Below are 27,648 nucleotides of genomic sequence, written 5' to 3' on the forward strand. Positions count from 1 at the left end.
ATTCTCAAGCTATTTATAGGCTTACACTTAGTATATTAATTATTATACATGACCATGCCCATCTAAAGATCAGCATAGTCAGCATACAATAATTAGGTAACCTAGGCAAACCTTAGTTAACACATTTACTAGTCAGCGAATTCGCCGAGACCGGGGCCCCAACAAAATGCATATTTACATAGAAATTTGAATTTTTTTCGAGAATAGGTGGGTGAAGGAAACCTACATAAATATGTTTTCTATACTTCACTTGACCCAAATATATGATTTTTTATGGTGATAATCAAGTCGCACATGGAATTTTAGAGGATTTTGATAGCAGTTCCATTAAAAAAAAGCTGCCATCGCCATGAGACTAAGATCTAGAAACACCCCGAAATGCCGCTTTTGGGGAATTTTGCTAGCTGAATCTTTTTGATGAAAGTCAATCTTTGACAAGATGTAACTTTGCTACGGAAAGTGCTATGAAAAAAAGGTTTTCAGTTTTGGCTTAGTTTACTCAAGGGCTTTAATTTGATATATAAAACGATGCAATTTGATGGCAAATTTGAATTCACCTAGGATACCTACAATAATTTATTGATAGAGTTGTGCTATTCATTGATTTATTTACATGACAAATTATAAGCTTACACAATGTACATGACTATAATTAGACATTTATGGCAAGCGCTATGTACCTGATAAACTGATCAAAGTTAAAGTTCCGACTCCAAATTGAAGCGTTGAGAAGTCAACATTCAAATCAGATCCATAACATGCATGTTACATGAATCATTTGAACAAATTTTCGATCCCTTTCCTCTCTGATGACCTTAAAAAAAGTTTATGAACTCTTTGTGGTGAATTGGCCAATCAGGAAAAAACAACTAAACACAGCCCGTGGTATGTGTGTATTTACTTAGACAATAATGCAGTGAGATGACCTGAAATGGACGCTACAAAATGCTGCAAATCTTTCTATTTGCAGGCTGTGACTACAATAGTAAGTTTATTAGATGTGTATTAATATTTCACGCAGGCATGCAACATACTGGATTCTAGTGTAATGCTACATGTAGGTTATAATGTTAACATTACCTGGCAGGATTTTTTTGACAAAAAAAAAAGCATGCACACCTTCCGAATTCGACGTAAGCTTAAAATAATTTATAAAAGCGTATGTATTTTTACATAATTATAATTGATCAGTAACAGATCATCGTTCAAGTGCAGGTTGTTTGTATGCCAGCATTTATTCAAGAGTTTATTGCAAGTTGCCATCATAAATCGCAGTTATTCTGTTGCTCAAGACGTCTCACTAACAAAACTGCTGCATCTGCTGATATACTGCCCAACACTCCTTGTTGCTGTATGCAGGTGGAGTAATCCGAGCAGGTACATAATTTCGATCGGCAGTCCGGCATGCGCATATTGAAATTTGCATAGCTAATGAGCTTCACCCACATGCAGAATGGCGCACACCGTACGTTTTACCATTGAATTGCTTACATTGTAATTACTTCCTGGTAGTACTTGTAGCTGAATTCGCACCAAAAGTAAAATACAACTCTCAACTTTACACTAAAAACATACCTGATTGCTGAAAAAACTTACTTATATATGATAGGAAGCAATCAAAAATTGACCTTTTGATTTACTTAAATTTGGCAATCCTGAGTTCCGAGGTGCAAAACTGACTCGAAACAGCGATGAAAAAATTGCTGTAACTTTGGTAATATTTGTCCAAATTCGCCGGGGTAAAAAATATCTTGATCAAAACATATAGACGACACCGGAAGGGTATCGTCATTGGTTTGCAATGGGAAGTCAATGTTTGCCAATCGGGATATCGATTGATTTGCCCAGCGCTAATGCTAAAGCACATGATCAATGACGTCATAATGAGCGGCGCTGTTTATTACGACTTGCCTTATTTGGATAACGAGCTACCATATTTGGATACGATAGATAATTTATGTCTGTTGAGATTCCCTACACAGTTTTGTATATGTGCATCTAGCCAAGAATTTGCTCACCGATAGCTTCACATTCTAGGCTAGAGACCGTAGCATTCAAAATGTAGTCTGATTCGCTGAAGCATGACACCGTGTAAAGCAATGGAAGTTCAGAAGTAAACACAGCCGATCACGACAGGCGATTGCATCCAAAAATGTTGCCAAAATTACACTTCAGCAAAATTTTAGACTGCCCAAAATAGGCAAATCTTGCTTAAAAGATACAGTTGATTGATTCATCAAAATAACTTTCATCCAAATTTCAACATTACCAGAATTAATCCAACAGTCCGACCGAAAAACCATAGCAAAGCACTCTAGCTTCGAATGCGTAAGTATCGTCTGCAAATTCGAAGCTAGAGTTCTTGAGTAATGAAGAACTGGTCTTGGCTGGAAACGGTACTACGAAGGATCAGTCCGAAAAGGGTTAGGGCATTTTATGTTAAGGTTAGAGACAGGTTACATGTACATTGTACACATTAAGTGCATCTTTGCTGGCCGGGATGCATTAAATTTACAACATTATTGCATCCGCCAGGCAGGAGTCAATAGGTTTCCATTTTTTTGGACTCAAAATAACTATGTGTTTTTCAAGCATGAGAACATTTTGAACTCTCTTACGATCCCTTCAGAAAATTTCATCAAAACACTGCAAGAACCAATACGGTATGACAATACATTTTTATGCACATTTGCGATCTTTACTAGGTTTACTTCTGGGTCCAGACTGGAAATTCATTAGGCCTATGTAATGAAATTATTAGTTTCCCGTCACCCGCCCGCAATTTGACCAAAACTTTCATTATTTTCATAAAAAAGTCAATTATCTGAAAATTGAGATGGAAATAAAATAATCAAAATTGAAACTCTCAAAATGTCTGACATCCCCTGCTGATCATAATCAGCAGTTTTTCTTAGTTGTAGGGGTAGAGGATGTGGTAAATAATGGAAATTTAAGGATTACCTCATCATATTTCTAGTGGACTTACAGAAATTGCAAATTTCTTTTCATATTAATAAAAACAAATTCAAATCTTTTCTCAACCTGTTGCAAAATGTCTGTAATGATGATCTAAGCATTAAAACCTGCTTTGAGATGGTCTTTCATCAACAATATATAGGTAAATAGCCTAAAATGAAAGTTTTGACAATAATGAAATTTTCCAAAGTAATGAATAATGAAATCATGACCTCATATTTCACTGAAAAAAATGTGACGGGGAAACTAATCATTCATTTCATTAGCCTTATGCTGTGCACAGTGATCATCTCCGCCATGTGAGAAGTTTTACTCTGCAATGTGCCGTATTTAATTTGGCATGGACTTTTATGGGAATTTAAGATTTCTCTTGTTCATTGAATGCAACAGCTAGTAAATTTTCAATGTTCCTCTACCCACCCGATTACTAAATAGTTTATATACCCATCACCATTGATAACATGTTTCTTGGTTATTGTATATAAAATAAGTAACTTCACACTTAAAGTAATAATATGAAGTCTCCTTTTTTATAGGGCATTCTTTTCATATTCATCAAGAATTCACACAGCCTTGATTGTCCACGCGACAGATCCAGAATAGCCAGGAGGCTTATCAATCAGGTAAAGTATGCATGGTGCTGTCATTAAATTACCACATTTCCTCTAGTAAATGCCTCAAGGGCTTGAAATTTTAAAAACGGGGGGGGGGGGGGGATGTTTATTAGAATTCATTTTTACAACAATAATTCCTGGAAAAATCGTCAGGTAAGCTTAAAAAAATGACGAACTGTGAACTTGGGATCACTGACTTCAGGTTCACTGCCAGGTTTGCGATGTAATACCAAAGCCGTTATATTACCGATCATGTGTGGACTTACTTTCAGGGGGAGTTAGGCAGCATTTGTTTAATTAAATTTTTCAAAAAGACTGGAGGGGTATTAGAGGATGTACGGTACATTACTAGACTATTATAGTCCAACTGACTACCTGGTTCCTAACATTACGTACCGTAAATCTGTCATTGTTGTTGGTAGATTTAGCTAAACATGTAAATGTTTTTAAAAAATACACACACATTGGTTTTGTATATGTATGCATTTTTGTTTCCTTATAGATTATGAAGTGAACACAAATCACATCTTCCCCCTTTCTGGATGCAAGTTGTAATTGTTTTCATTTTTTTTTTTTTTCATTTTAAGCAACCACAAGTGATCCTATCTCTTGGTTCTAGGTCCACAGACTTAAAAAAAAACCAATTTTACAGCCACTGTTTTTTCTATTTCAACATTTAGCACATTAAATGGAAATCAACAGCCTTAGTAATTAGTATAATTTTGTATTTTTGTATTTTGTAACTATAACAAAACCCAATTTTGACACTTACCTGACAGTTTGGACTAGTAGACTACTAAAAACACTGAAGTTGTGCAACCCAAGTCTTGATGCTTTAAGTAGTACTACACCCTCGATAAATTTGTGTCCATTTTGCATTTTCTCTAAAACTAATAACACAGTGGTAGAAAAAGTTATGTATATTATAGGGGCAAGGAATCCAATTACTACACTGGAATTTCAGTGACCCAAGACAAGCGGTTTGTTATTTATGATAATAAATAAGGTACCCCTAGGATGTACCTCATTTCTTATCATATATACTAAACCACGTGTCTTGAGTCACTGAAATTTCAGTGTAGTAATTGGATTCATTGCCCCAATAATATACATAACTTTTATTACAGTGTGTTATTATTTTTTTTGCTAAAAATGCAAAAATAGTCACAATTTACCACAGGTGTAGTACCCCTTAATATGGACATAAATGAAATGTACAGGTGTGCACATTCAGTATCTGGTTGGAAAATTGGGTTATTTCTTCATGTAATTTTACACAAAATTAAGGTTAGGCGGAGGGTTAGGATTAGCTTAGGAAATAATTACATGAAGGATTAGAATTAGCTTAAACAAAATAATAAATGATCAATCAAAAAATTGACAGCAATAGTGTGGTTGTAATCAACATGTTATATAATTACGCTTTTTTTTTTTTTTTTTCCAGAATTTTATATCATTATATGAGTATTATGGCTACAAGATCCCAAACACCTGTGAACTGACTCCCAGACGAGACATGTATCTGGACAATGAGCGACACAAAGATGAAGGTGGTCCTAATAAATGGGGATGTAATTACTGCGGCAAAATGTTCATCCATGAACAGTGGCTGGACAGACATTTTGAAAATCGCCATATGAGACAAGTTTATCGGGTAGGGTACCGTTTTCCTGAATTTATCACTGTGAAAAGAAAAGTACATTGTATTGGACAAACCACCTCATTATATTAAAGTTCGCCTGAACAATGGTGGAATAGCTTTGGTATCCTGGCAATACGAGGAGCAAAACAATGTAGAAAATGAGTACTTATTCCACCCAAATTAGCAAAACAATTTACAAAACTAGTACTTATTCTATCCAGTTTTAAGTAGTTAACCAAGGCAATGCTCTGTACAAGTAGTGGTCTGAAGATCTACATGTAGTAGTGGCATGACGATCTTGAGTTAGTACTCATATTAGTACTAGTTTTGAAGTGGAATGTCAAAAGCTGGTCTTAAATTGCTACTTGGAGTAGTGTAACTAAAACGAAGGAGAGACAAAAGATAATTCCTCATTGTTACCAGGAATTAAAAACAAGGTGGTTTATCTCATACAAGGATACTGTTTTACAGGGTATACTCTCTTGAGAAAAAACAATTTTTCACCTGTGAATCAATATTGTTAGATTTTCTTTTAAGGAAGCCCTGAAGTATTTGATCTCACCTGAACTCTGAGAAGATATCTAACCCTTCCCAGAATCCTTTGCAACATGATACATCCCCTCATTTCATCAAATGACACTCCTTCAGCTGCTGTGTGCAAGTGCATTGATATAAAATTGGTCATTTGATGTCAAGAAAGGGGTGAACAAAAAGGGTGGGCCTTGAAACCCCCAATACCCTTTTTACCCTTTAAAACTTTTGCTACTTGTTTTCATTCTATGTTTACCTTCAGCATTCAGACAAAGTGTGCTTGGCAGATCATTGCGACTACTTACGCTGTGAAGTAATATCAGGTGCAAAGAAACCATCGTACTGGGAACAAGCACTCTGCAAACAGCCAGATCTAGATAAGCTGCGACAAAAGTGTGAGGTAAGGTTACAAAATAATGTATTCTAGCAACAGAATTACTGTAGTTGTTTTTATAGATCATAAAGTTTGTTCGGCTTATAAGACCATATATTGATTAGAGGTTAATAACTGCGCATCGGTTATTTGGAGGGCATTGTGAAAAATCTAAACATTTTGCCTTTGGAACCGAGGAATATCCCGAGGGGCTAGGGATATTCCGAGGTCCAAAGCAAAATGTTTAGATTTTTCACAATGCCCGACATATTACCGATGCAAAATTATTTACCTCATTCATAACCGTCACTTTGATCTCTTCACTTTACAAAATTACACAAAATTTTGCTCAAAAGTTTGTAAAAATTAATGATTTTTACATCTTCCCTTTCCAAAAATCGATCAGGCTAAAACAGGACGACCAATAACAAAAGTGCATATCACAATCTGTGCAAATATGATATCGTGCAATCCAAATACGGCAGCCAGCACGTGCGCAGTTTGTTTGATGCACACGGCAACGCGGAGGCTACTAATATGTTACTTTCGAACAATTACGCATTTTTGTGGTCAATTGTGAGATATTAATGACCTCAATTTGCGTTCGCGATTTCACAGATAACTAAATGTGATTGGATCCCACCGTTCACACGCATCACGTTTAATAATGAGGTTCTGAATATAGAATGGCATGCATGCGATTGGGCCCAGTGCTTTCGCTAGTTGTCTAGTCTGTATGGTCAAGTTAGTCAGAAAAGTTAGCATGAGCCCTGAGCACAAGTAGTAACTGTAATGTATTCAAGGCCGGGGGGTACTCGATGCAAAGGACCATAATAATGAGATGTGTGCAAACGTGTATTGCATTTTTGGCCATTTGGTTTATCAATGACCCGTTTTTCTAGACCAATTTTCCCCAAAAAATTCCCAATTGCATGACTACTGGCATGGAGTGCAGTGAAAGTGGAATTATCATATGATTAATTCTTAACACTTTTACTTTGTTGATTTTGAACCATCTCACTTGTTTCCAAATTTGCGAATCTTCAAAAATCCATCTCACTTGTTTCCAAATCTTCCTAACATAAACATATACGCGGAGGAAATTTACTTACACAATCTTGCTACTTGCAGTGGAAATAAGAACCATGTATCGCACACAAGTACCAATTTTACCAATAAATTACAATGGAACCATGACTTGCATAGGCAAATAAGGCAGAGAAAAAATTCCGGACGTATCTGCCTGTGTTGAACCTGAGCCCTTCAGATAGTGCATCTGATGCTCTAACCAATGAGATGTGGTTTATGTGTAACTCTTTATTTTATGTACTGTATTTGTTAACATTTATACAGGCTACCATGAAATCCTGTCTTCCAGATTCACTCACAGGGATGCATCGGCATGACTTTCTAGGTATGATTAGTAGACATACAAATAACTGATGTGACATATAAATATCTTTTTCAAAGTGGTGATGGAGAAATACATGTAGATACCCTTGAGGCGACAAAAAAAATCCTGTTCTATATATGTCCGACCCAGTTTTTTTTTTTTTTTGGGGGGGAGTTTTCATGTACAAATGAATGCCTACCCAAATTTTAAAAATTTCAGGAAAATGGTTTTTTTTTGTATTTCAAAATATTTACAGATTTTGGTGATTTTTAAAGTCTCTATAATCTCTACATTGAGTACACTCAGTACAAAACAATTAAAAATGTTAAGGTTTGCTTGACTTTAAGTGGCACAGAATAAATGCTATCAACACACAAGTAACACATGGTAAGTTTGGTAATTGGTAGTCTCTAACTTCTAAGTCGCATTGCAACATGCTTCTTTATTTTGTACTTAATGCAGTAGAACATATTAAAAAAGCTGGGCCAGTAAATTTATTGCAGGGCCAGTAGATTTGCCATTTCACTGATCCGGAGGGCCAGTAGAAAACTGAAACCTAAATCTGTCCCTGATTTGAACGTTTGAATTTTGCCAGGAGCTAAAATCAATTTATTATATTCTGTCAGAATTTTAACATACTTTGCAAAAGTAATGTAAAAAGAATAGCAAGTTAAATTTTGTTCTTTATTTTCAGATAAATTGAAGAAAAATATGTGTGCTTCATTAACATGTGAAAAATACTGGGAGAATCCCATGAAACAGGTGAGGTCTAGGAGTGTTATTGTTGAATCACAAGATAGATTGTTCCAATTCTATGTGACAGAATGGCAAGTTGATAGGAACAATGCATTTTTCACAGAATTTAAGATAGATGAAATTTAAGACAGCTAAAAGGGAATTTTGTGATCCAACGCATCATCCCCCCCACTTTTCTTAAAAAATTTTGGAAACTTCTGACTACAAAATGTTCATGTACAAAAATGTTCTTGCAGATTAATTCGCTAAGCAAGACTATCGTGAAATTTGAATTACATTCTGGTACACCAGAACTAAATTACAACAGCAGTGTAACACATACTCATGCATAATTGCAAAATCGAAACCAACTGAAATTTTGGGAATATGTGACATGATCAAGGAGAATGAGTCACATGTTGACCCTGATCGAAAATGAGTTTGACATATGTTTCTAAAGAGGACATTTAGAGCTTTCTGAAACTGAAAACCATATATTGATACTTTTCTTTGCAAAGTTACATCTATTAATCAATCACTGAAAACAATATAAAACAAAAGAATTTCAACACTTTCTTTGCCAATATCTCAAAATCAATATTAGTGACATCCGACTCATTTTCCTTGATCGTGTCACATATGCTTTTTTCATAGATATCTACTGAAAAATGTCATAAAAAAGAGGATGCTAGGATCACAACCCTTTAATTTTTGTTTTATAAATGATATTGCTTAAAATACTAAGAAATACATTTAGTCATTATCAACATCACACCATATTTGGTGTGACACACTTCACATTTTGGGGTCCATCCCATAGCTAACTTGGTGAGTCTGAGAGTCAGGGTACGGTTTGACACATGCTACAGCATAGCACTGTGATGGTATACAAATATTAACTGTCTATGAGTGTGATGGTCGAAATATAATCACGAGATGAAAGATGAATTGCTGGAACAATGCATCTTTCACCGAGTGATTATATTTCGACCATTACACAAATTTAACACAGTTAATATTTGTTTTATATCACTCATACATAAATTCTGTTGCTCAAAAATACTATTTAAGATAGGGAATACATTTTTTCATCAACATAACACCATGTTTTGCCGTGACATACTTAACATTTTGGTGTCCAACCCTTAAACTAAATTGGCGAGTCTAAGAGTCAGCGCACGGCTTGGCGCAGGCGCACTACGGTGCTGCAGAACAATCCATCTTTCTCCTCGTGATTTAATTTCAACCATTACACTCATACACAGTAAATATTAGAATATTATATCACTCATACATAAATTCTAGACAGTTCATTGGTTGATAGCCATCCCATCAGCCTCTCCGTGTGATAGTTTTTACCATCATAGCATTCCACAAGCTGGAATGTGAGTTGGCGACTCTGCGTTTTGTGACTCATGAATGAGAATTGAGAAATGATGAGAAATCATGCAGTCACTTCATTAATATTATTAATATTAATAATGTGATCTACTGCGGGGTAGTTCATTGTTTAGTTTAGCAGCCGAGTATTAAGTAGTGGTGTAAGTAAGTAACACAGCATTTATAATGCGCCTAATGCCAGAGGATACAAAGCGCAGAAACACAGAAAAACAAAAACAAAAGAGTCAAAAGCAACATCATGAGAAAAGGTATGTTTTGAGAAGGGATTTGAACCCGGTGACAGTTTGGACACTGCGGATATTTAGGGGAATTGAGTTCCATTTGTAAGGAGCAACCACTGAAAAGGCCCTGTCTCCGGCACCCTTGTTCGTCCTTGGTACACGAAGATTAAGACCGTGGTCCGAACGTGTGGTGACTGAGACCTCATGAGGACGTTTAACAATTAGGCACTCATCGATATACAGGGGACACAGCCCATTCAGTTGTATATATAAAGCAGAGTTTTGAAAGTAATGTGTTCCTTTATACGAAGCCAGTGGAGTTCTTTCAACAGGGGACTGATGGAAGTGCGTCTCGGCGACAAGAAGACTAAGCAGGCACATTTATTCTGGAGCCGTTGTAATCGACCAATATCCATCTGCGCAATATTGTTGAACAAAACATTACAGTAGTCCAGGCGGGATAATATCATGGCTCTGACAATATTGGCACAAGTATCCTGATAGATATATTTCCGGATCCTGTACAAATTACGGATTTGCCAGTTGATGGTTTGGCTAAGCTTAGTGATATGTTGGTCCATGTTCAATTGCTGGTCAAAAACAAAACCTAAGTTTCGCACAGTGAATGATTGAGGAATGATGTGGAAGTTGACATCTTGCAACCGGAATTTATGATTAGAAGATGACATTACAAAAAACTCTGTTTTATCAGGATTTAACTTAAGTTTGTTTGTTATCATCCATGCGTTAATATCCCTAACACACTGAGAAATCTTGAAAATAGCACGTGGTGCTCATTGTCGATTATGGAATAAGATAAATATTGATCGGTTCCGAATTGGAATTTCAGATCGGATTTGGAAAAGCTAGAATGGATCAGGATGAGATTAGCAGAAGTTCAGATCGGCCAGTCCGGTGTGCAAAAGAAATGAAGCTGGCAGGATTATTCCAAATTGTTGAGGACATGTCTGGTTGGTACTATTCGGGGAATGACAGAATGGGAGTGGAAATATCATACTGCAGTGTTGTTATGATCTACATTGTAAATTGAGCTGTAAACTACTGTGATTTTTAACAATGTTGCTTTCTGTTCTATTTCTTTGCAGTCCTCATCTCACATTACAGCAGTGTATATAGTGTTATCCTGTATGCTGGCTATTGGCCTTCTATTGTACTATTTAGTAGCTTACACACATTTCTAGTAAGTATATCTGAACTTTTTGAATGACAGAGTTATGTACCAGGTGTGAGAGTTCAGCTTTTATGTTGATGGTTTTGTGGTGTTGTTGTTTTAACTTTTATTTTCTGGTGTTTTTTCCCTACACTTGCTCTGTACAAAAGTATAGAAGCTTTCAAAATTAAATTTTTTTGCTAACTGTTTTTAAAAACAGTTGGCAAAATTTTTTTAATTAAAGCTTAAAAGGTTTCAGCACTCTGCAGCAAACGCATGAAGTTTGAAACTGGGTTTTGGATTTGGTAAAAACATTTTGATTACATTGAATGTCAAGGTCATGAAAACGTCTTGTATGAAAACACACTACATGTACAACAACATTATTTGGCCTCACACATATGTGGGGCTCATGTTATGGTCCAGATGGTTGTCTGCCTGGTTGGCTGCCTGCCGTGTTGGCTGTCTGTCCGGGCCATTAATCCACTTAAATGCAGTAACCTATCAACTTCAAACTTGGTATGGTGATAGGGTATGGTGTCCTATCAACTTCAAACTTGGTATGGTGATAGGATATGGTGACCTCATGTGCTGCATAGTTTTGTGTCATGTTATTTGCATATTTATGAATATTAATGAGCTTGTTTGCCTATTTTGCTTCAATTGCATATTCTTTGTATTTACAAACCTTTGGTATAGGGCTACCTTAATTACGAATCGTGTAATTGTCATTTTTAATGTTGTCAAAATGTTATTGTAAAACATTTTTTGCAGGCATTTTTTGCCAATAATTTCAGCAACACTTAAATAACATTGTGTCAGAATATTTTACAATAAATTTCCAAAAATGTTTCTGAATGTTATTAAAATGTTTTATACCATTTATATACACTTTATATAACTCAACATTTAAAGGGGGTAACAGTATTGGTTTCGGATATGGATTGTCTTCAAACTTACATACAATGACAAATATCATCCCCTTTATGCATCTATGTGAGAAAACAGGAACATTTTCAACGTAATTGTGAATAATTAGCATAATTAGCAATTCAATACATTGGTACACATGAATTGCATTCTGGTCAGGGATCCCAAAACAACACTGCACTGTACGCCGTACGGTTAAGCGCATGACTCGATGAAAACAGGACGTTTCGCCTTGGCACTGACAACCAGTTTGTCTTAGTACAGGGTGCCCGCCAGGAAGTAGCCCCCATTGACTTTCTGTACAAACAGGGTCGGAAAAAGCATCATTTTCTTGACTCCAGAGCGACTCAGTTCTTCAAAACTTACCCTTTCTGCAAGTCAGATGAAGACATCCATTGTAGAAATTATATACAGAGTCCGGCATTTTTCTGGAAAAACTAGATTACCCTATAGCCATATAGTTTACACCACCTCACAAATAGCTTGGTGTTTCTGAAATGTAACAGATTTTGAAAGTTTAGCCAAATCGTCATAAATATATTTTTGCGGGCGAGCTGGTATTGAGGTGAAACGGCTTGAATTCATCCTGATACCCAGAACTCCCTGTGCCGTGTAAAATTTTGATAAAGTGTTAACCATCAAAAGACTTTAGGAAATACATAGATTTGAAGCTTCAAATTGCAAGATGGTAATGGAGAAAAATATAATCTATTATATGATATGAAAAACTCATCAACAATAAGAAAAATCAAGGGAGGGGATGATGCTCTGGATCAGGTTTTGGACTTTTTAAACATTTTCTGACAACCTTTTGTATAACTTTCTGCGAATAATGTTGAAAATGTTTTGTGTTTGCTAGGTCACAGACCTAATGTACAAAGGAAAATAATGGTAGCTTATGCATTTCTGATAAGTATATTTGCAAGAAAGATGCTCTACCCAGTACTTAAACATTTTAATTTCCCTCCCAGATAAATCATTTACATGTATTGTTGTTTGTTTTGGTTCCATTTAGGTAAGTTAGGTCAGGCACCATGAAAATATGAGTATTTGTACATTACATTGCCCTCTCTTGACGAGAAGTTCAAATTGCCAAACCTGCAATTTAGCAGCCCAATTGGGCCACTTTTGAAAATTTCCCCCAAGACAATTTCCTGTCCCATAGAAACCAGTGGTTAAGAAAACAAATTGGGCGACTTTTCAACATTGGCTCCAGCGACTTCTGGTAGTTTCCTGTCCAATGAAAACCAATGGTTAAGAGAAAAATTGAATCGCTTTCAACTATTTGGTAATCCTGGAATGTATTTGCGTTGGGTCCTTTTTAAACATGACAGGGATAGGAAGAATATTAGTGACTCTATCAGTTTTGAAGGATTTTGTGCCAAAAGTATTGCAAATAAAAGTTCAGACTTTACTCTGGAGGGAAAACAGCCGAGAACTGAATGCACAAAAAATGAAGTTCTCAATCTGGGTTGTGACCAGGCTGAATTTAGTGCCGGGTAATTTACTTACATGGAAACACCCATCTACTAGGACATATGTTAGTGCCCCACCTATTGATGAAACTGAGAATTGAAAATATCGGATAGTGGCAAGTACTGCCGACTGGCGTAGTCACGACCCTGTTCTCAATAACAAGCATGCCCTTTATATCACTGCTTATAGCTCAAAATGTCATGTATTATTTTATGCATCCAATTTCCAAAATTTAGGGTCATAGTAGTAATAAACTGCTATAAATCACAGAATTTGATGAAACAGCAATTAGCCAATTTTTGCAAGCTGCAAATATTTATCACTGATAATTCATAAAGAGTTCAAACTATTTTATAAAAAGACAAAAAAAAAGACAATGTTTGGTCTCTGTAAGCATATGGTCTGTATGAATTACCAAAAATTATTCTATTGTGGCGTGATGATTGCCCAAGTAGCCCAATATCTGGTAGTGTAGTTTTAAGGGTGGTCTTAACCCTGGAATTACTTTTGGGCCTCATAACTGCTAAATTGGTGGTCTAAAGTATATAAAAGTATACATATTTAGAATGTCAAAGACATGATCAATTCCTTTGTAAGGTCAAATTTGGGCAAAAATGCTCATGTTTGGAGAAAATCCCCCAAAATAGGTTTTTTGGCCCAATGTTTTTGCTGACCACATATTAACAAAAACATTCTTTAGTCAAAATTATTTTTTTATTAATTTTTAAAAACTGGATAAAAATATCTAGGACCCATTTTTTGATTTTCTGCAAAAATTAACATTTTTGCCCAAATTTGACCATTCTGAATATGTATACTCGCATAATATACTTAAGACCAACAATTTAGCAGTTATGAGGCCCAAAGTTCCCATAATTTCAGAGTTTAAAATAAGACCACCCTTAAGGTGATATTTGAGGCATTTTGGAGCGCAAATCAGACTTGAGGTTTCCAAAATATATCAATTTATATTTTCTTTGTATCAATGTAATTAATGAGCTAAAATGACTGCAAAGGCTCCTTAATATCTAATTTTTGCCTATATTTTGCCAACAGGTATATTGATCAGTGTACTTTGCCCTATTTAAATTATTAATCTATTGAAAAAATTTGCAGTATTTCCAAAAATATCTTGATATACCACTTTAAAACCTGACCATGGAATTTGGAAAGTAGGATGTTATTGTAAAGTTTGAAAATGTTGTGTATTGGTTTTTGCATGTGTACACTTCTTTTAGTCATATATCATGCTATAATCATGGGAATAACAAGCTAGGTTAAGTTTAAGGTTATTAATTATTTTAAACTGTTGTGATTTGGTAGTTCACAGCATCTTACGAATGGTAGTGAGCTTTGGCAAAATCTGCATAGCTCAATTCATAGCAAGTGTGTAGAAGAATTAAAATATCACAGATATACTTTTATAGGTGCTGCGGTTCTTGAGATAAGTTGTAAAGAGGGCTGAAACAACAACACTTTTGTAAAACGTACATAACTAATTAACAACAATAAATTAAGCAAGTTTGCAAAGTATACGATTTGTAGAATGAACTTTTGCAAAACATTAAGGTGTTAATTTTCAATAATATATTGATCTAGATAATGAAAATCGATTTTTAGGTTGCTTCGACCAACAATACATCTTCTACCCTTAAGACAGTGACAAATACAGCAGCTTACTGACCTGTAACGTAACAAATTGCCTACTCACTAAAAAAGCAAATTTAGGGATGGGTGTATAGCAGCTTATTGACCTGTAGCGTAACCAATTTATTTCATTTTGCTAGGTTTGTGACACCAAGACAATTACAAGTGTAGGGATGGTATATAGCAGCTTATTGACCTGTATCTTAAACAGAAAGGTGACTGGTACTGGTTGTGTCATACAATGAAGCAGTGCACCATAACTGTTGCCATTAGAAACAATTATATAATGGTTGCGATTCAATAGCCCAATTGTGTGGATTTTGACAGTTTGTCCCCACAACTTTTGACCATTTTTCGTTGCATTCAATTCAATTTTATTTGTTTTCACCTCACATCTCACATAACAAGTTATAATAGACAAATACGTTGGATAATGAGATGTGGACGCTGGGTGTGTGGACGGTGTGGCTGATGGCACCCATACAAACGAATGGTAAAGAGAAATCCTAGGTGAAAATTTTGGCAACCTTGTTGTTGAATATTTTGTTTTGTGTTATCAATACAAGTTATCATTTGTTCTAAGTTCAGTGACACCTCATATAGAAATAGGACCTGTCGATGGGTTGTAAGAGGGGATAGCCTTATGCTTGATAAAATCAAACTAACCTGCCAGACGTGAACAAGGCCATATATAAAAATGTTTTCGCTACTCCAGCAACACAATATATTGTATAGGTAACAAAATGGTCACTCACCAATCAACGAATAAATTGAAGAAAAATGTAGGCCTAAAAAGTATAAACCAAGTATAGGCCTACATGGTATATTTCGCTAAGTATGCTTTTAAAGCACACTTAGCGAACTTCCTCCAACCTTACTGCTGTAAGCCTACAGAGCTATTATTATTTAAATTGCGTTTGGATAATATCCAGAGATAACATGTTCTGTATGCCATGATTGGTGACAGTGATAATAGTAAAAAAAAAAACAAGCGCAGTGATTTATAGTGTGTTGCGCAGACGTTGATCCACAAGTCTCAGCACACTTTACATTGTGGGGAATAGGCCTATTATAATGTTACCCTACCTAGAGTTAATCATACAGGTGTTTAGTGATTATCCAAGATAGTGCCAAAATTTGAATTTCAATATGCACAGCATATTTTAACGTAAATCAATGTTATTACATATCACAGAAGAAAATACCATGTAGTTCTGTATTACATACAACATACAACAATTTCTTATAAGGCGCAATATCCAGTTTGATCAAGGCGCCATACAAAATACAACAAACAATACCACATGAAATATAATACAAAGCAAAAATTATTAATTCAGATGAATGAGTTTTCAGGAGTTTTTTGAAAACTGCAGTTGAGCCGGCATTTCTTACATGCTGTGGAAGTGAGTTCCAAAGTGATGGGCTTGCAACAGTCAGAGAAAGCTGCTTCACCTATACATTTCATACTAAATTGCAGTGTCCCCTCAATTACAAACACAACAAAATATATAATTTGGCCCCACTATCCTGATCAGAAGACAATTCATAACTAATACGTTCACAAAGGTTCATTGATCTGAGAACAGGACTAGTTTAGTACGAAAGCTTTCTAGTACTATCACAACAAGACTAGCACACTGTGACATATAGGGTTGAAGTAAAATATAAGAAACTGACTAAATGGCACATATATAAACATCCAAAAATGACAGAGTTATCCCCCCACTTTTAGAAAGCTCATATTTTCTCATTAATCCAGGTGAAATTTTAGCCTCATCCCCAATTGTGTTATTCCACACATACCATTCTATGGGCTCTTTTTACTTCTGATATCAAAACCATGCCGGTACGCTGCGGGGGTACGACCTCCAAAATTTGCGAGTGTAAAAAAAAAAAAAAAATAAATTGGTCAAAATTGTAGGAAGAGAGTCCACTTTTCACAAAATTGCCACCCACCCCCCCCCCCTGGAAAAAGGTCCACTTTTTCAAAATCAGCACCCCCAAAATAATAAATCCTGCGTGACGGGCCTGATGAAAATGTGAGTGCAGTTTATCGTAAAACTTGGGAATTGGATTATTTTTGGTAGAGACCTGAATGTAAGGTACAAAACACAATACGAACAAATCTGACTACCTACCTGTAATATTAGTTATATTAGTTGTAGTAAGGTCATGCCTTCTATTGGAGTGTATGGACTTCAACTGGAATATCCCATGATAATATACCTTATTCGTCCGAGTATAGTCCCACGTTCGAGTATAGTCCCACCCCCCATTTTTCGAAAAATTCCAGAAATTGTAAAAAAAAAAAAAAAAAATTATTATTATTATTTTTTTTCCCGGTTTTGGAGTGTCCCTGGACCTAGACCTAGATGCTAGGATCATTCTAGGTTGACCTAAAAAAAAAAAATTTCAAGATGTTTTGTATTTTTAATATGAAAATTGATAATTTGTATTCATTAATGATTTCAAAATGCATTCAAATTCTTTTTTTTTTTTTTAATTGAGTATAATCCCACCCCCAATTGTGAAAAATTTTCACCTAAAAAGCGGGTGGGACTATACTCGGACCAATACTGGTACTAACATATAAGTATAACTTTGTTTTTCCATATTACAACAGAGTTTCAACATTAGGCCATTCAGGAAAAGGGACTCTCTTCTTTTTCTGATTTTGATTCCTGGTTTTAAACCCAAAAAAGTTTTTGTGGGGAGTGAAAATGTTTATTGTTTATCATTTGGTGTCGGTTTCACCAAAGTATTGTCTTTGTTGCAATTTTAGGTTAAAACAATAAATAAAAAAGGAGTCATCGGATATGCATGGGGGGGGGGGATTGCTACGGGCCTGGACACATGGATATCCTTCAACATAGATCATTCACAAAGTTATCTCCATTTAGGCAAGGAAAAAGTATGTGTTTTCTGGGTGAGCAGAAAATGGAACAAAATTAGAAATGGAAAAACCTAAGGAAGGGGCACTAAAATATGACAATGATGGAGGCCTAGGACCTTGTGCCTTCTGGAGTATAGATGAATCCAACAAGCCAAGTGATGGTCAGAATTCATTCAGCCATTACTGGGTCCTCTCCACACAAAACTGGTGTTGTGACTGCCCAATAGGGTGGATTAAAACCGCTTAAAATCAATGTTATATTGTATTCTGTTATAGACGTTCATCATTCTTTTGTCTATGTGCAACACGGGTGATGGAATGCAGTTTAAAATCCCCACTAAGGCCGCTTCATTTCATATTTTAGGTTAGACTTCTCCGTAATCCACTTCTCCGTAGAACACTTTAATTCTAATAAACATCAGTATAATTTTGAGTTCAACGGAATGCGTTCATCATGATAAATAATAACATATTTTTTATCAAAATTCGACTATGGCATAGTCTAATTTTAGGTGGGATGGAGGCAACAGGACCCAGCTATGGCTGCCATTGAGGTGTAGGAATGCTTGAAATTGGATTCGTCTATAGATAAGGGGTCGTTCCATAAAAAGCAGGGACTGTTTTGGAATGGGCTACCAAAAATAGGGGCATTCACTGAAAATTTCTGAAAGTGTGCATATTTCAACTCAGCGATTTATTTTTATGAAATGCGCACAATGCGCGAGAAAATTTTGAAATTTTATGTAAAAAATCATGAAAAAGGGGTCTTTGGTGAAAAAAACATTGTGTACCCCCTTCAGTTAATAATAAAAATTCATGTTCCCTTTGATTTTACAGATTTTGTTTTGTGTTCCTCTGTCCCCTCCTCCATCCCCTGGCCTAAATAATGACCCCTCCCTTAGAGGTGAATATTGCCTTGATGATTTTAAGCCTACTGTTTGAGGACAAACACTATACTGGGTTGATGGAGACTTTTGAAGATGTGCTAACACTTGTAATCATTATATTAATCACTCAGTTATCTGGTGGGTTGCTACCCTATATGGTCAAAGTTTGCCTGGTCAACATAAATGCATAATTTAAGAATTTCAGTACTGGTTTTCTTGGTTACTGCCCAAGTTGAATTGGGTTATTCCAGTTGAAATCCTATATACATCCCATATGGAAGGCATGATCTTAATCTCTAACACAAAGGGTGTAGATTTTAAGTGGGGTTATACATGAATGGATGATTCCATTTGACATTTTGACCCCCTGTTTGTGGATTTCAACTTGAATAGCCTATTCAGTATAACTAGTGTTTTGGAACAGTGGCGTAGCTGGGATTTTTTCAGGGGGGGGCAAGCCTGTATGGGGCAGGGGCCCAAACCACCAAAGCCCCCCTGCCCCCCCGGCAGCTACGCCACTGTTTTGGAACTTGTGAAATGTATTTTGGGAAAAAACCTTGCAAAATATTTAACTATAAATAATGTACTTTTATAATTTTATTGTTCCTTTACAGTTCGGACCATTCCTTACTGACCGACAGTGATGGCCTTATCAAACACAGACTGGCCGAAGAAGAACAGAGCCACCTACAGGCTCCAGATGGTACCGTCATGAGAAATCGTGGTGGCTATGCCATGAGTGGCACATGATGTCAGTTGTAATCATTACAAATATTGCAGTCACAAAACTTCAGTTTTTTCAGATGTGTGCATCATACATTATTTGTATAAGATTATGATCAGATTATGACTTTGCTTATCACTTACCGTATTTCGTCAAATAGTCGCCCCCCCCCCTCAAATAAACGCCCCCCACCACTTTTTTCAACCAAGATGTTTCAAAAATGCTGATATTTCCATGCTATCTTGTGATCTTGAATCTTGGATCAGAAACCCGGAAGTGAGCCAGAAGTCAGTGTTTCTAGTTCAAAATTCGTCATTTTAGCGTGTGTTTTTAGTTTACCTAATGATTTTAATGGGAATTATCGTTCTAAAATTGACCTTGAATAAACACCCCCCTTGGGAAAATGTAACGCCTCGGGGCGTTTATTTGACTAAATACGGTATACACCTGATAGACATACCACTTAATATCTTCCCCATACCGAGTCAAATAATAATTTGAAAAAAAAGCGCAACTATTTCAAGAGTGTGCTACGCACAGTCATAAGCCCACAAGCCACAGCAAACATCTAATTTGCTGACCACGGTGGCCCAGGGCGCACATTAAACCACATTTAGCATCATCTAGGAATGCAACTCTATTTAGTTGCAGTACCCTACCCTAGAATAACCATCACAACCTGGATCAGCTTCCTGAGCTCTCATATGGGTAACAGGGACAAGAAGCAGTTAGTGCCTTGTCCAGGGGAATTTCACTCCCCTTATGCTTATCACACTTTTCAATGTACTGGTCAGTGGTGTGAACACTTTGGTGCAACATCTGAACTTATCCATCTACTGAAGAATTGTGACATCAATTTAACTCTATTACATTTCGTCAATCGTCTTCCAATTTGAACCAATATTGTGCAATCAAAAAATGAATTAAATGTAAATCAAGGTGAAGGCACCATTAGTGATTCCTGTGAAAGCATAAATAATTTGAAATTCATATAGAGTGACTTACACAATGTATATCTATTGAATTTTCACTAAGTATTTAAAAAAAACAAAAGGAAAAAATAAGCTCCATTCAACTTGTGCATATGAAGTCAGTTTGCATATGAGAAAGCTGGTATTGCCTTAACCATGTAACCAGCAGCTGCAAACTAGAGTTGGTTGGTCAAAAATCATAATGAGCAAAGAGGGATACAACCAGTGATCCCGCCAGGGATTATCTCTGATGATGTGATCGCAGCATGGAGCCTAGACAATGCAACACTGATTATGTTACCCTTACTTGAGGAACCATGCACAGAAAGGTCTGATTTCTTGAAGCTAAGCTAGTGGTCAGGCTTTCTAAGCCAGCAGGCTAGCCCTACCTACCAATGTGGATCCATTTTATTGATTTATCTTTCTAGGTGATGTATGTGAAATTATATTAAAGTACTGGTATATAGGTCTAATCGAACTTAAGCCTCATGGCTCAGGAAGCCTGACCACTAGCCATGCTTCTAGAAACCAGCCCATAGAGTTTAGTGTAAGGACACCACAGAAGAAGAAATGTAGCCTATGTGTAGACAGGCACCTGCCTGTAATAGTCAGTTAGCACATCTATATCTACAATCCGCAAAATTAATAGTTGGCACACTTGCACTAAACAATGGAAATGCATGCCCTATTAAGATTGGGAGGCGAGGGAAACATGCATGCAATATATGTGCAGTACAGACTCCCCTATATCTCACCCTTCCCCAATCCCCATCATTCAATGTTGGAGGGTCTCACGGACCTGTTGACAACATGGCTTGGTCCAACATTGAATTGGGGAGCGGGGGCAGAGATATACCAAAAGACAGGCAAAATGTGCCAACCTTTTTTTCCTGGATTGTAGGTTTCTTACAAAATGATTGGGATGATTTTTGGATGTTGTGATTTGGTGAAATTCCTGATAGTGTTAAGGTGCTGATTAAGGATTTGATCAGTATTTTTAAAGTGACCAAATTAACTATAGCAGGTAGAGGGGTAACAAATAAAATCATATTTGAATTTTCATATAAATGCTATAAAATTTGCAAAATATTTTGCAAGTTTGTAATTCAAACTGCACTAACTCTGTCTGATACAGTAAAAAAAATAACGAGCCTGACAATCTTATAAATCATTGTTAACCATCATATTCTGCAGTAAACTGCGTTTTTTAATATTTTATGTGGCAAAATATTTTACTTACCAATAGACCTTAACTTTGGAGCTTTAAGGGGGTACTACACCCCTCGATAAATTTGTGTCTATTTTTGCATTTTTCTCAAAAACTAATAACACAGTGGTAACAAAAGTTATGTATATAATAGGGGCAAGGAATCCAATTACTACACTGGAATTTCAGTTACCCAAGACAAGCGGTTTGTTATTTATGATCAGAAATAAGGTACCACTAGGATGTACCTTGTTTCCTATTATATATACTGAACCGCTTGTCTTGAGTCACTGAAATTTCAGTGTAGTAATTGGATTCCTTGCCCCAATAATATACATAAGTTTTATTACCAGTGTGTAATTATTTTTTGAGAAAAATGCAAAAATAGCCACAAATTTACCACATGGGTGTAGTACCCCCTTAAAGGCAATACAAATTTTATTATAGGCTTTAATAGCTATATCAAAATACATTGTAGAACATGCAGCCAAAATATTGGCAAAATATGGCAATTCAGAACTTGGTTTAAAACTGTTTTCATTCTGAACCTGTGACCAACATCAAAAGTTATGAACAAAGTTGAATTGAAAAAAAGAAGAAGTTAAAGAGTTTTATTCTTTATTATCTGTATAATAAATAGAATAATGCAATATGTGAAGGGGTTCCCAGATCACATCACATATGAGCTTTCACCTGATACCAAAACTTGCATTTTGATGGGGTAAAGCAGTATGCAGACTTTTTATTATATGTAAAATATTGTATGTATTTACATATCTATGTTATTTAATCTATTGCCATTCTATTTCCAGTAATGTTTTTAAGTTATAACGAATGTTTGATGACGTAAAATCGATAATATATTTCGACTAGATTTTATATGTACTATATTATCGATTTTTCGTCATACTTAAACATTACTGGAAATAGAATGGCAATAGATTAAATAACGTAGATATGTTACATACAATATTATATGTCTAATACTCGGAGTCTGCATACGACTTAAGTGGTGAATTAGGCTGTCAAGCACCTGCAAGTAACTTCACAGGGAATCACTGTGCATTGTAGCCAGCATCAGCAAGGTCAGCTTGCAACAAAACACCTTTTTGAGACTGCATGCAACATTAAACAAATCGCGTCAACTCAGTGTAATTAATTGCTTGTCAAAAATTTAAGGTGGGCTTTGGTGGTAGTGATGGTGCCAAAATTCAATCAATAACAAAAACAAGTGAAGGTAGATGACCTATATCCAGGTATCTCTATTATGCATTCAATTTCAAAAAATACAATACATGACCAAGTTTTTCATGCATGATCAAGTACTGTTGGATTGGAATACCCACAAATTATTGCATTTGATAAAAAGGTGGTATATAGGGTTATTCCAGTTGAATTCACTACACCCCCTATGGAAGACATGACCTTGGTCTCACACAAAAGGGTGTATATTGTAAATGAAGTTACATGTACCCATTCAGGTAACCCCATTTGAAATTTGACCTTTTAAGGCCAGAGTACGTAATGGGAGACAATATGGAACTTTTCAAGCATCATTATTTCTGAATTGTATGTCCAAAGTATGAAAAAATCACAAAAATTCACTTTTTTACCCCAATTTTATCTGTTCGGAGTAAAAAAAAATCAGTTAGCTTTTTATGAAGAAGAGACATGAACTTAGGGAAGATTTTTTTTTTTTTTTGAAATTTGTCTCTTTTTTCCAAATATTGTGAAAAACATGTGAAAAAAACTATTATGTCACTCTATTAAGCTAAAAATTGCACATAATGGTGTATATTTTTGTTTGAAACAAATATTTTGAAAAAATTAGAAAATCTTCCCTAGACTTTGATGTACTCTAAAGGATAGTGCAAAAAGTTTACCTTTTGCTTGCATATTTTTTGAGTTATCTTGTCACAAAAATTGTGTAATATTGTCAAAAGTGAACTCTGAGAAATTGATGTTTTAGTTATAAAATGTCAAAATTATGCACAAAACGTCCTAAAATTTTAAAACGGTAAGACTTTCACGCTTGTAAAAGCTGTATCTGGTACACGGTCTAAATATGCATCATTTTGCACCAATGAATCTATAATGTCTGCTTTTAATTTGCCAAAATTCAAAATAATTAAAAAATGTAAGTGGCATTTTGACTGTAAATTTTTGTTTTGTTTACCCCACATTTGCTGGCGTTAACAACATACCGAATGCACCTTGGCTGCATTGGACATACGCAAAGAGTTGCACTGCGTCACGCGACGCGAATCGCGCACGTTATCACAATATTTCGCATTCGCGCATTTCTGACTCATTATTTCCCGCCAATTTACCAAGCTGTCTTGAGCCATGTGACTTTTTAGAGTTAAAAAGAGTGAAATAAATCCAGCAAAAAAACAAGTAAATATTAGCAAGTTGTAGTTTATCAGTTTCAAGTGAAAGAATACATGTTAGTGTTGATAAATTTCAAGAAATCTCAAAATTCGGGCGTGACGAAGGTGTCTTCCATTACTCTGGCCTTAAGGGACTAGAAACCTTTAATATTAAAGTCCCATTCAGTGATCCCAGCGAAAGTGTACAAAAATTAAAATTATTCGATAAATTACTTCAAAGTGAAGGATAAGTCTTTAGAATTGTCATAAGGTATTTCTGGAATGAAAAATTTGGCCAAAAAATAAGGAAACAGCATTATTGACAAAGTTGAAGCCCCATTGAAATACATGTAGCAAATTTCTTCACTAAAAGGAGTATTTTGTGTTCCTATCATCCTCTTTTTATGACATTTTTCAGTAGATATCAATGAAAAAAGCTTATTCCCAAAATTTCATTTGATTCTGATTTCTGCGTTTGTGAGTTATGCATGATTATATGTATTACACTGCTCCATAGGCCAGTGTTTCTGGTGTATCAGAATGTAACTCAAATTTGATGATATTTTTGCGAAACAAAGTAATCGGCAAGACATTTTTTGTACATAAACATTATGTAGCTCAAAAGTGGAGAAAGTAGAGAAATTACTGATTCATGTAAAATGTCTTATATTTTTCTTTAATACACAGCTTTCAGGTTAAATGGTAGCAGGCTATGTTAGCAGATTTATGACATGAACAAAGGTGCCAAAATCTGATGATTTTTTCATAATTCGGGATGAGCAAATCACTGAATGGGCCTTTACAGAAATGACAATTAAAAGCTAGGTTGCAAAACTATTCCTAATTCCAGAATTATTTCCAAAATAATAAGTTCAAAAAGACTTCAAGATCCAGGGGCATCAATCCATTAAAAAAAGTTGGGGGTGGGACTGGTTAGAACAGATTTGTTTTAAGTGGACTTTGGAGCACTATGTAGGGTGTGTAAAGGGAGATGTGCCCCCTCTGAATTTTTTTTTTTTTTTTGTAAAATGAAATTTGATTAAAAAAAAAAAAAAAATTTATATGAAGTCCCAGTTTAAGCCATTTGCTACACATTTTTTATGATATTATTGGTTAGAGCAAATAGTTCTATAAATTTGTCCTTGTGACTTAATGATTCATATAATTATGGGGGTAGAGGACATTTGATAGTGTGCCCCTCCCCCCTTTAAAATATGCGGGGATCATGTCAATCATGCATGTTTAAATTAGATAGAAGTTTAGCTAAGTGCAGCATCACAGAGGGTACATTTTCCAAGGAACTTGAAGGTCAAAGCAATCACTGAAATTTATCATGCATATACTTATTTGGACATGTTTTTCAAACTACAGGATAATTTCACTAATTTGGTGTGAACAACTATTTAAGGGATTTGTTGAGAACCAACAAAATTTGTAAATCTTTCTGAAGTTGCATAGAAATTATTAATAAATTGAAGAAATGCCCTACACCAGTTTTTCTTTTCAGAAGTATCACAAAGTATTTGCACAGAGTTCCATACCGGGTATAAAAAATTAAGATTTTTTCTCTTGCCAAGAAAATGCAATGCCTGGCTTACTCATTCATTGTCAGAGAAGATATCTTACCCTTCCCAGAATCCTTTGCAACATGATGCATTACCTCATTACAGCAACTGACACTTTTATTACTTTGTACAGGTTCCCTTTGTTTTCATGTTAAGAACATGGTTCGATAGTCAAGAAATAAACATATTTTGCAAGATCTGGATGGGGTCTGTTCTGTTTGTTGAGGTACTTTTTGTGACTATCGACCCATGTTTCACTTGATAGCAAATCAGTACAGAAAATTGAAATGGAAGAAATGCATTGTGGGAAGTGGAAGATATCTTATCTGATTCATTGTATGTGTAGTATTCTGAAAGTGAAAAAAAAAGAATAGTGTAGTTTAGGATTAAGGGATATCTGAATGCTCCTTGAATCAAACCACATGTTAAACACCGTTCTGATCAGAATATTGATTTTCTGACAAGTTCTGTGTTGGGGATACACGTTTGTTAACAGATTAACACCTGGACGGTATTCACATAGCTTCCTTGCCCTCCAGATCATCTTTCCTATCTAGCAAAACTCTTTATGCGATATCCTCTGAGGCTTGTTATAGAATACTTAAAATCGGTTAAGAATTATCAATAAGGCGACAAAAAACCCATGTTCTACGGGTGGACAGACCTTTCAAGTAGGGTAGGTCGGTCGGGTTTTTTTTTTTTTTTTTTTTTTGGAAATGACCAAAAAAAATCACCAAAATCTGTAATATTTGCAATTTGGGCAAATGCAAAAAAACCCATTTTGTTCCTGAAATTGTCGAAATTTGGGTCGGTATTCATTTGTGCAGGAAATTTCTTTTTTCAGAATTTGTTCAAAATCTGGGTTGATCTGGCCTGTAGAACAGGGTTTTCTATTTTCATCGCCTGAATGCATATTCTTTACTTACTGAAGCCATAATGTATGATTTTAGTTAAATTTTAATTTTGTTATTCTTTGCCAAAAATTATTACATAGTATCAGTAACTGTCAAGGTGGTTTTCTGATCATTTTAAGCCAAGATAATGATGTATAATGAAAGAAAGCCACTCAGCCGTTTAAAGCCATGTGTGATTTGCTCCACAGTGTAGCGACGCCCTCAAGTTTGGTTGAATTTCTACTTTTTGCATGATTGTATTGCCCAACGGTGTACTAAAATACCATGTTAAAGACAAAGCCTGAAGTGCTTTAATTACAGTAAACCTATATTAAAATCGGAGAACTCTGGTTTTATTCAGCGTTCACCGATGGAGTGATGGCAAATAAATCAGGGATGCCCAGTTTTCTATAAAGCACTTCAGGCTTTAGTCTTTCTCATGGTATTTTAGTACACCATTGGGCATTACAATCGCGCAAAAAGTAGCAATTGAAAGAAATTAAGAGCGTCGCTGTGGATAAGATTGCACATTATGGCTTTAAAAGGAACCAAATAATCACATGCTTTCTGAAATTTTTATTCACTTTACCAGAAAAGAGAGCAATTTGAGCCAGAAAATTTGCTCTTTTTTTGTAAAAAAATGTCTAGCTAAGCCTATTATCAAAGAACAGGGTTTCCTTTTATCTTATTTTTGTTGCTTTTAAACAAATTATGCTTCCTTTTGTTTTGGTGCTGGTATTTCCTTCAATAACTTGATTACTATATTGTCTAGTGAATCGCTGGCCAATTTGATACGGTTTTTAACCCTGTGCAATGCATATGTTTTTTAAGCCTGTATACAAACAAATTTCTGTTTTGCACAATATAATGATCAATTATGTTGATTGCTGATGATTACAAATATAAGTCATTTTGTCAAATTTGTGTTGAGTTCAAAAGTCAATTATCTGGCATTTGTGTAGACATGTTATACAAAAATGTTCTTAAAACGTTTAAATGTTGGGTTATATAAAGGACATTAAAATG

The 27,648-nt window shown here is 35.4% G+C and overlaps 1 protein-coding gene across 1 annotated transcript; it reads left to right on the forward strand.

The window, feature by feature from the left end:
- Nucleotides 1–895: 895 nt before the first annotated feature.
- LOC140136112 (uncharacterized) lies at nt 896–27,648 on the forward strand. The gene is made up of 8 exons (XM_072157818.1): nt 896–985; nt 3,513–3,599; nt 5,035–5,244; nt 6,026–6,163; nt 7,490–7,550; nt 8,224–8,291; nt 10,993–11,087; nt 19,508–27,648. Exons 1-8 carry the CDS (start codon nt 932–934, stop codon nt 19,641–19,643), a joined length of 849 nt encoding a protein of 282 aa, XP_072013919.1. The 5' UTR covers nt 896–931; the 3' UTR covers nt 19,644–27,648.

This window comes from Amphiura filiformis, chromosome 16 (assembly GCF_039555335.1).
Source record: "Amphiura filiformis chromosome 16, Afil_fr2py, whole genome shotgun sequence".
NCBI classification, from domain to species: Eukaryota; Metazoa; Echinodermata; class Ophiuroidea; order Amphilepidida; family Amphiuridae; genus Amphiura; species Amphiura filiformis.

Bases quoted from the DNA above. Each gene is read 5' to 3' on its own strand.
- LOC140136112 (XM_072157818.1), top strand. From the start codon at position 932: ATGGACGCTACAAAATGCTGCAAATCTTTCTATTTGCAGGCTGTGACT. The intron at 3,600-5,034 runs GTAAAGTATGCA...TTTTTTTTCCAG, and splicing joins CCAGGAGGCTTATCAATCAG to AATTTTATATCATTATATGA. The intron at 11,088-19,507 runs GTAAGTATATCT...GTTCCTTTACAG, and splicing joins GTAGCTTACACACATTTCTA to TTCGGACCATTCCTTACTGA.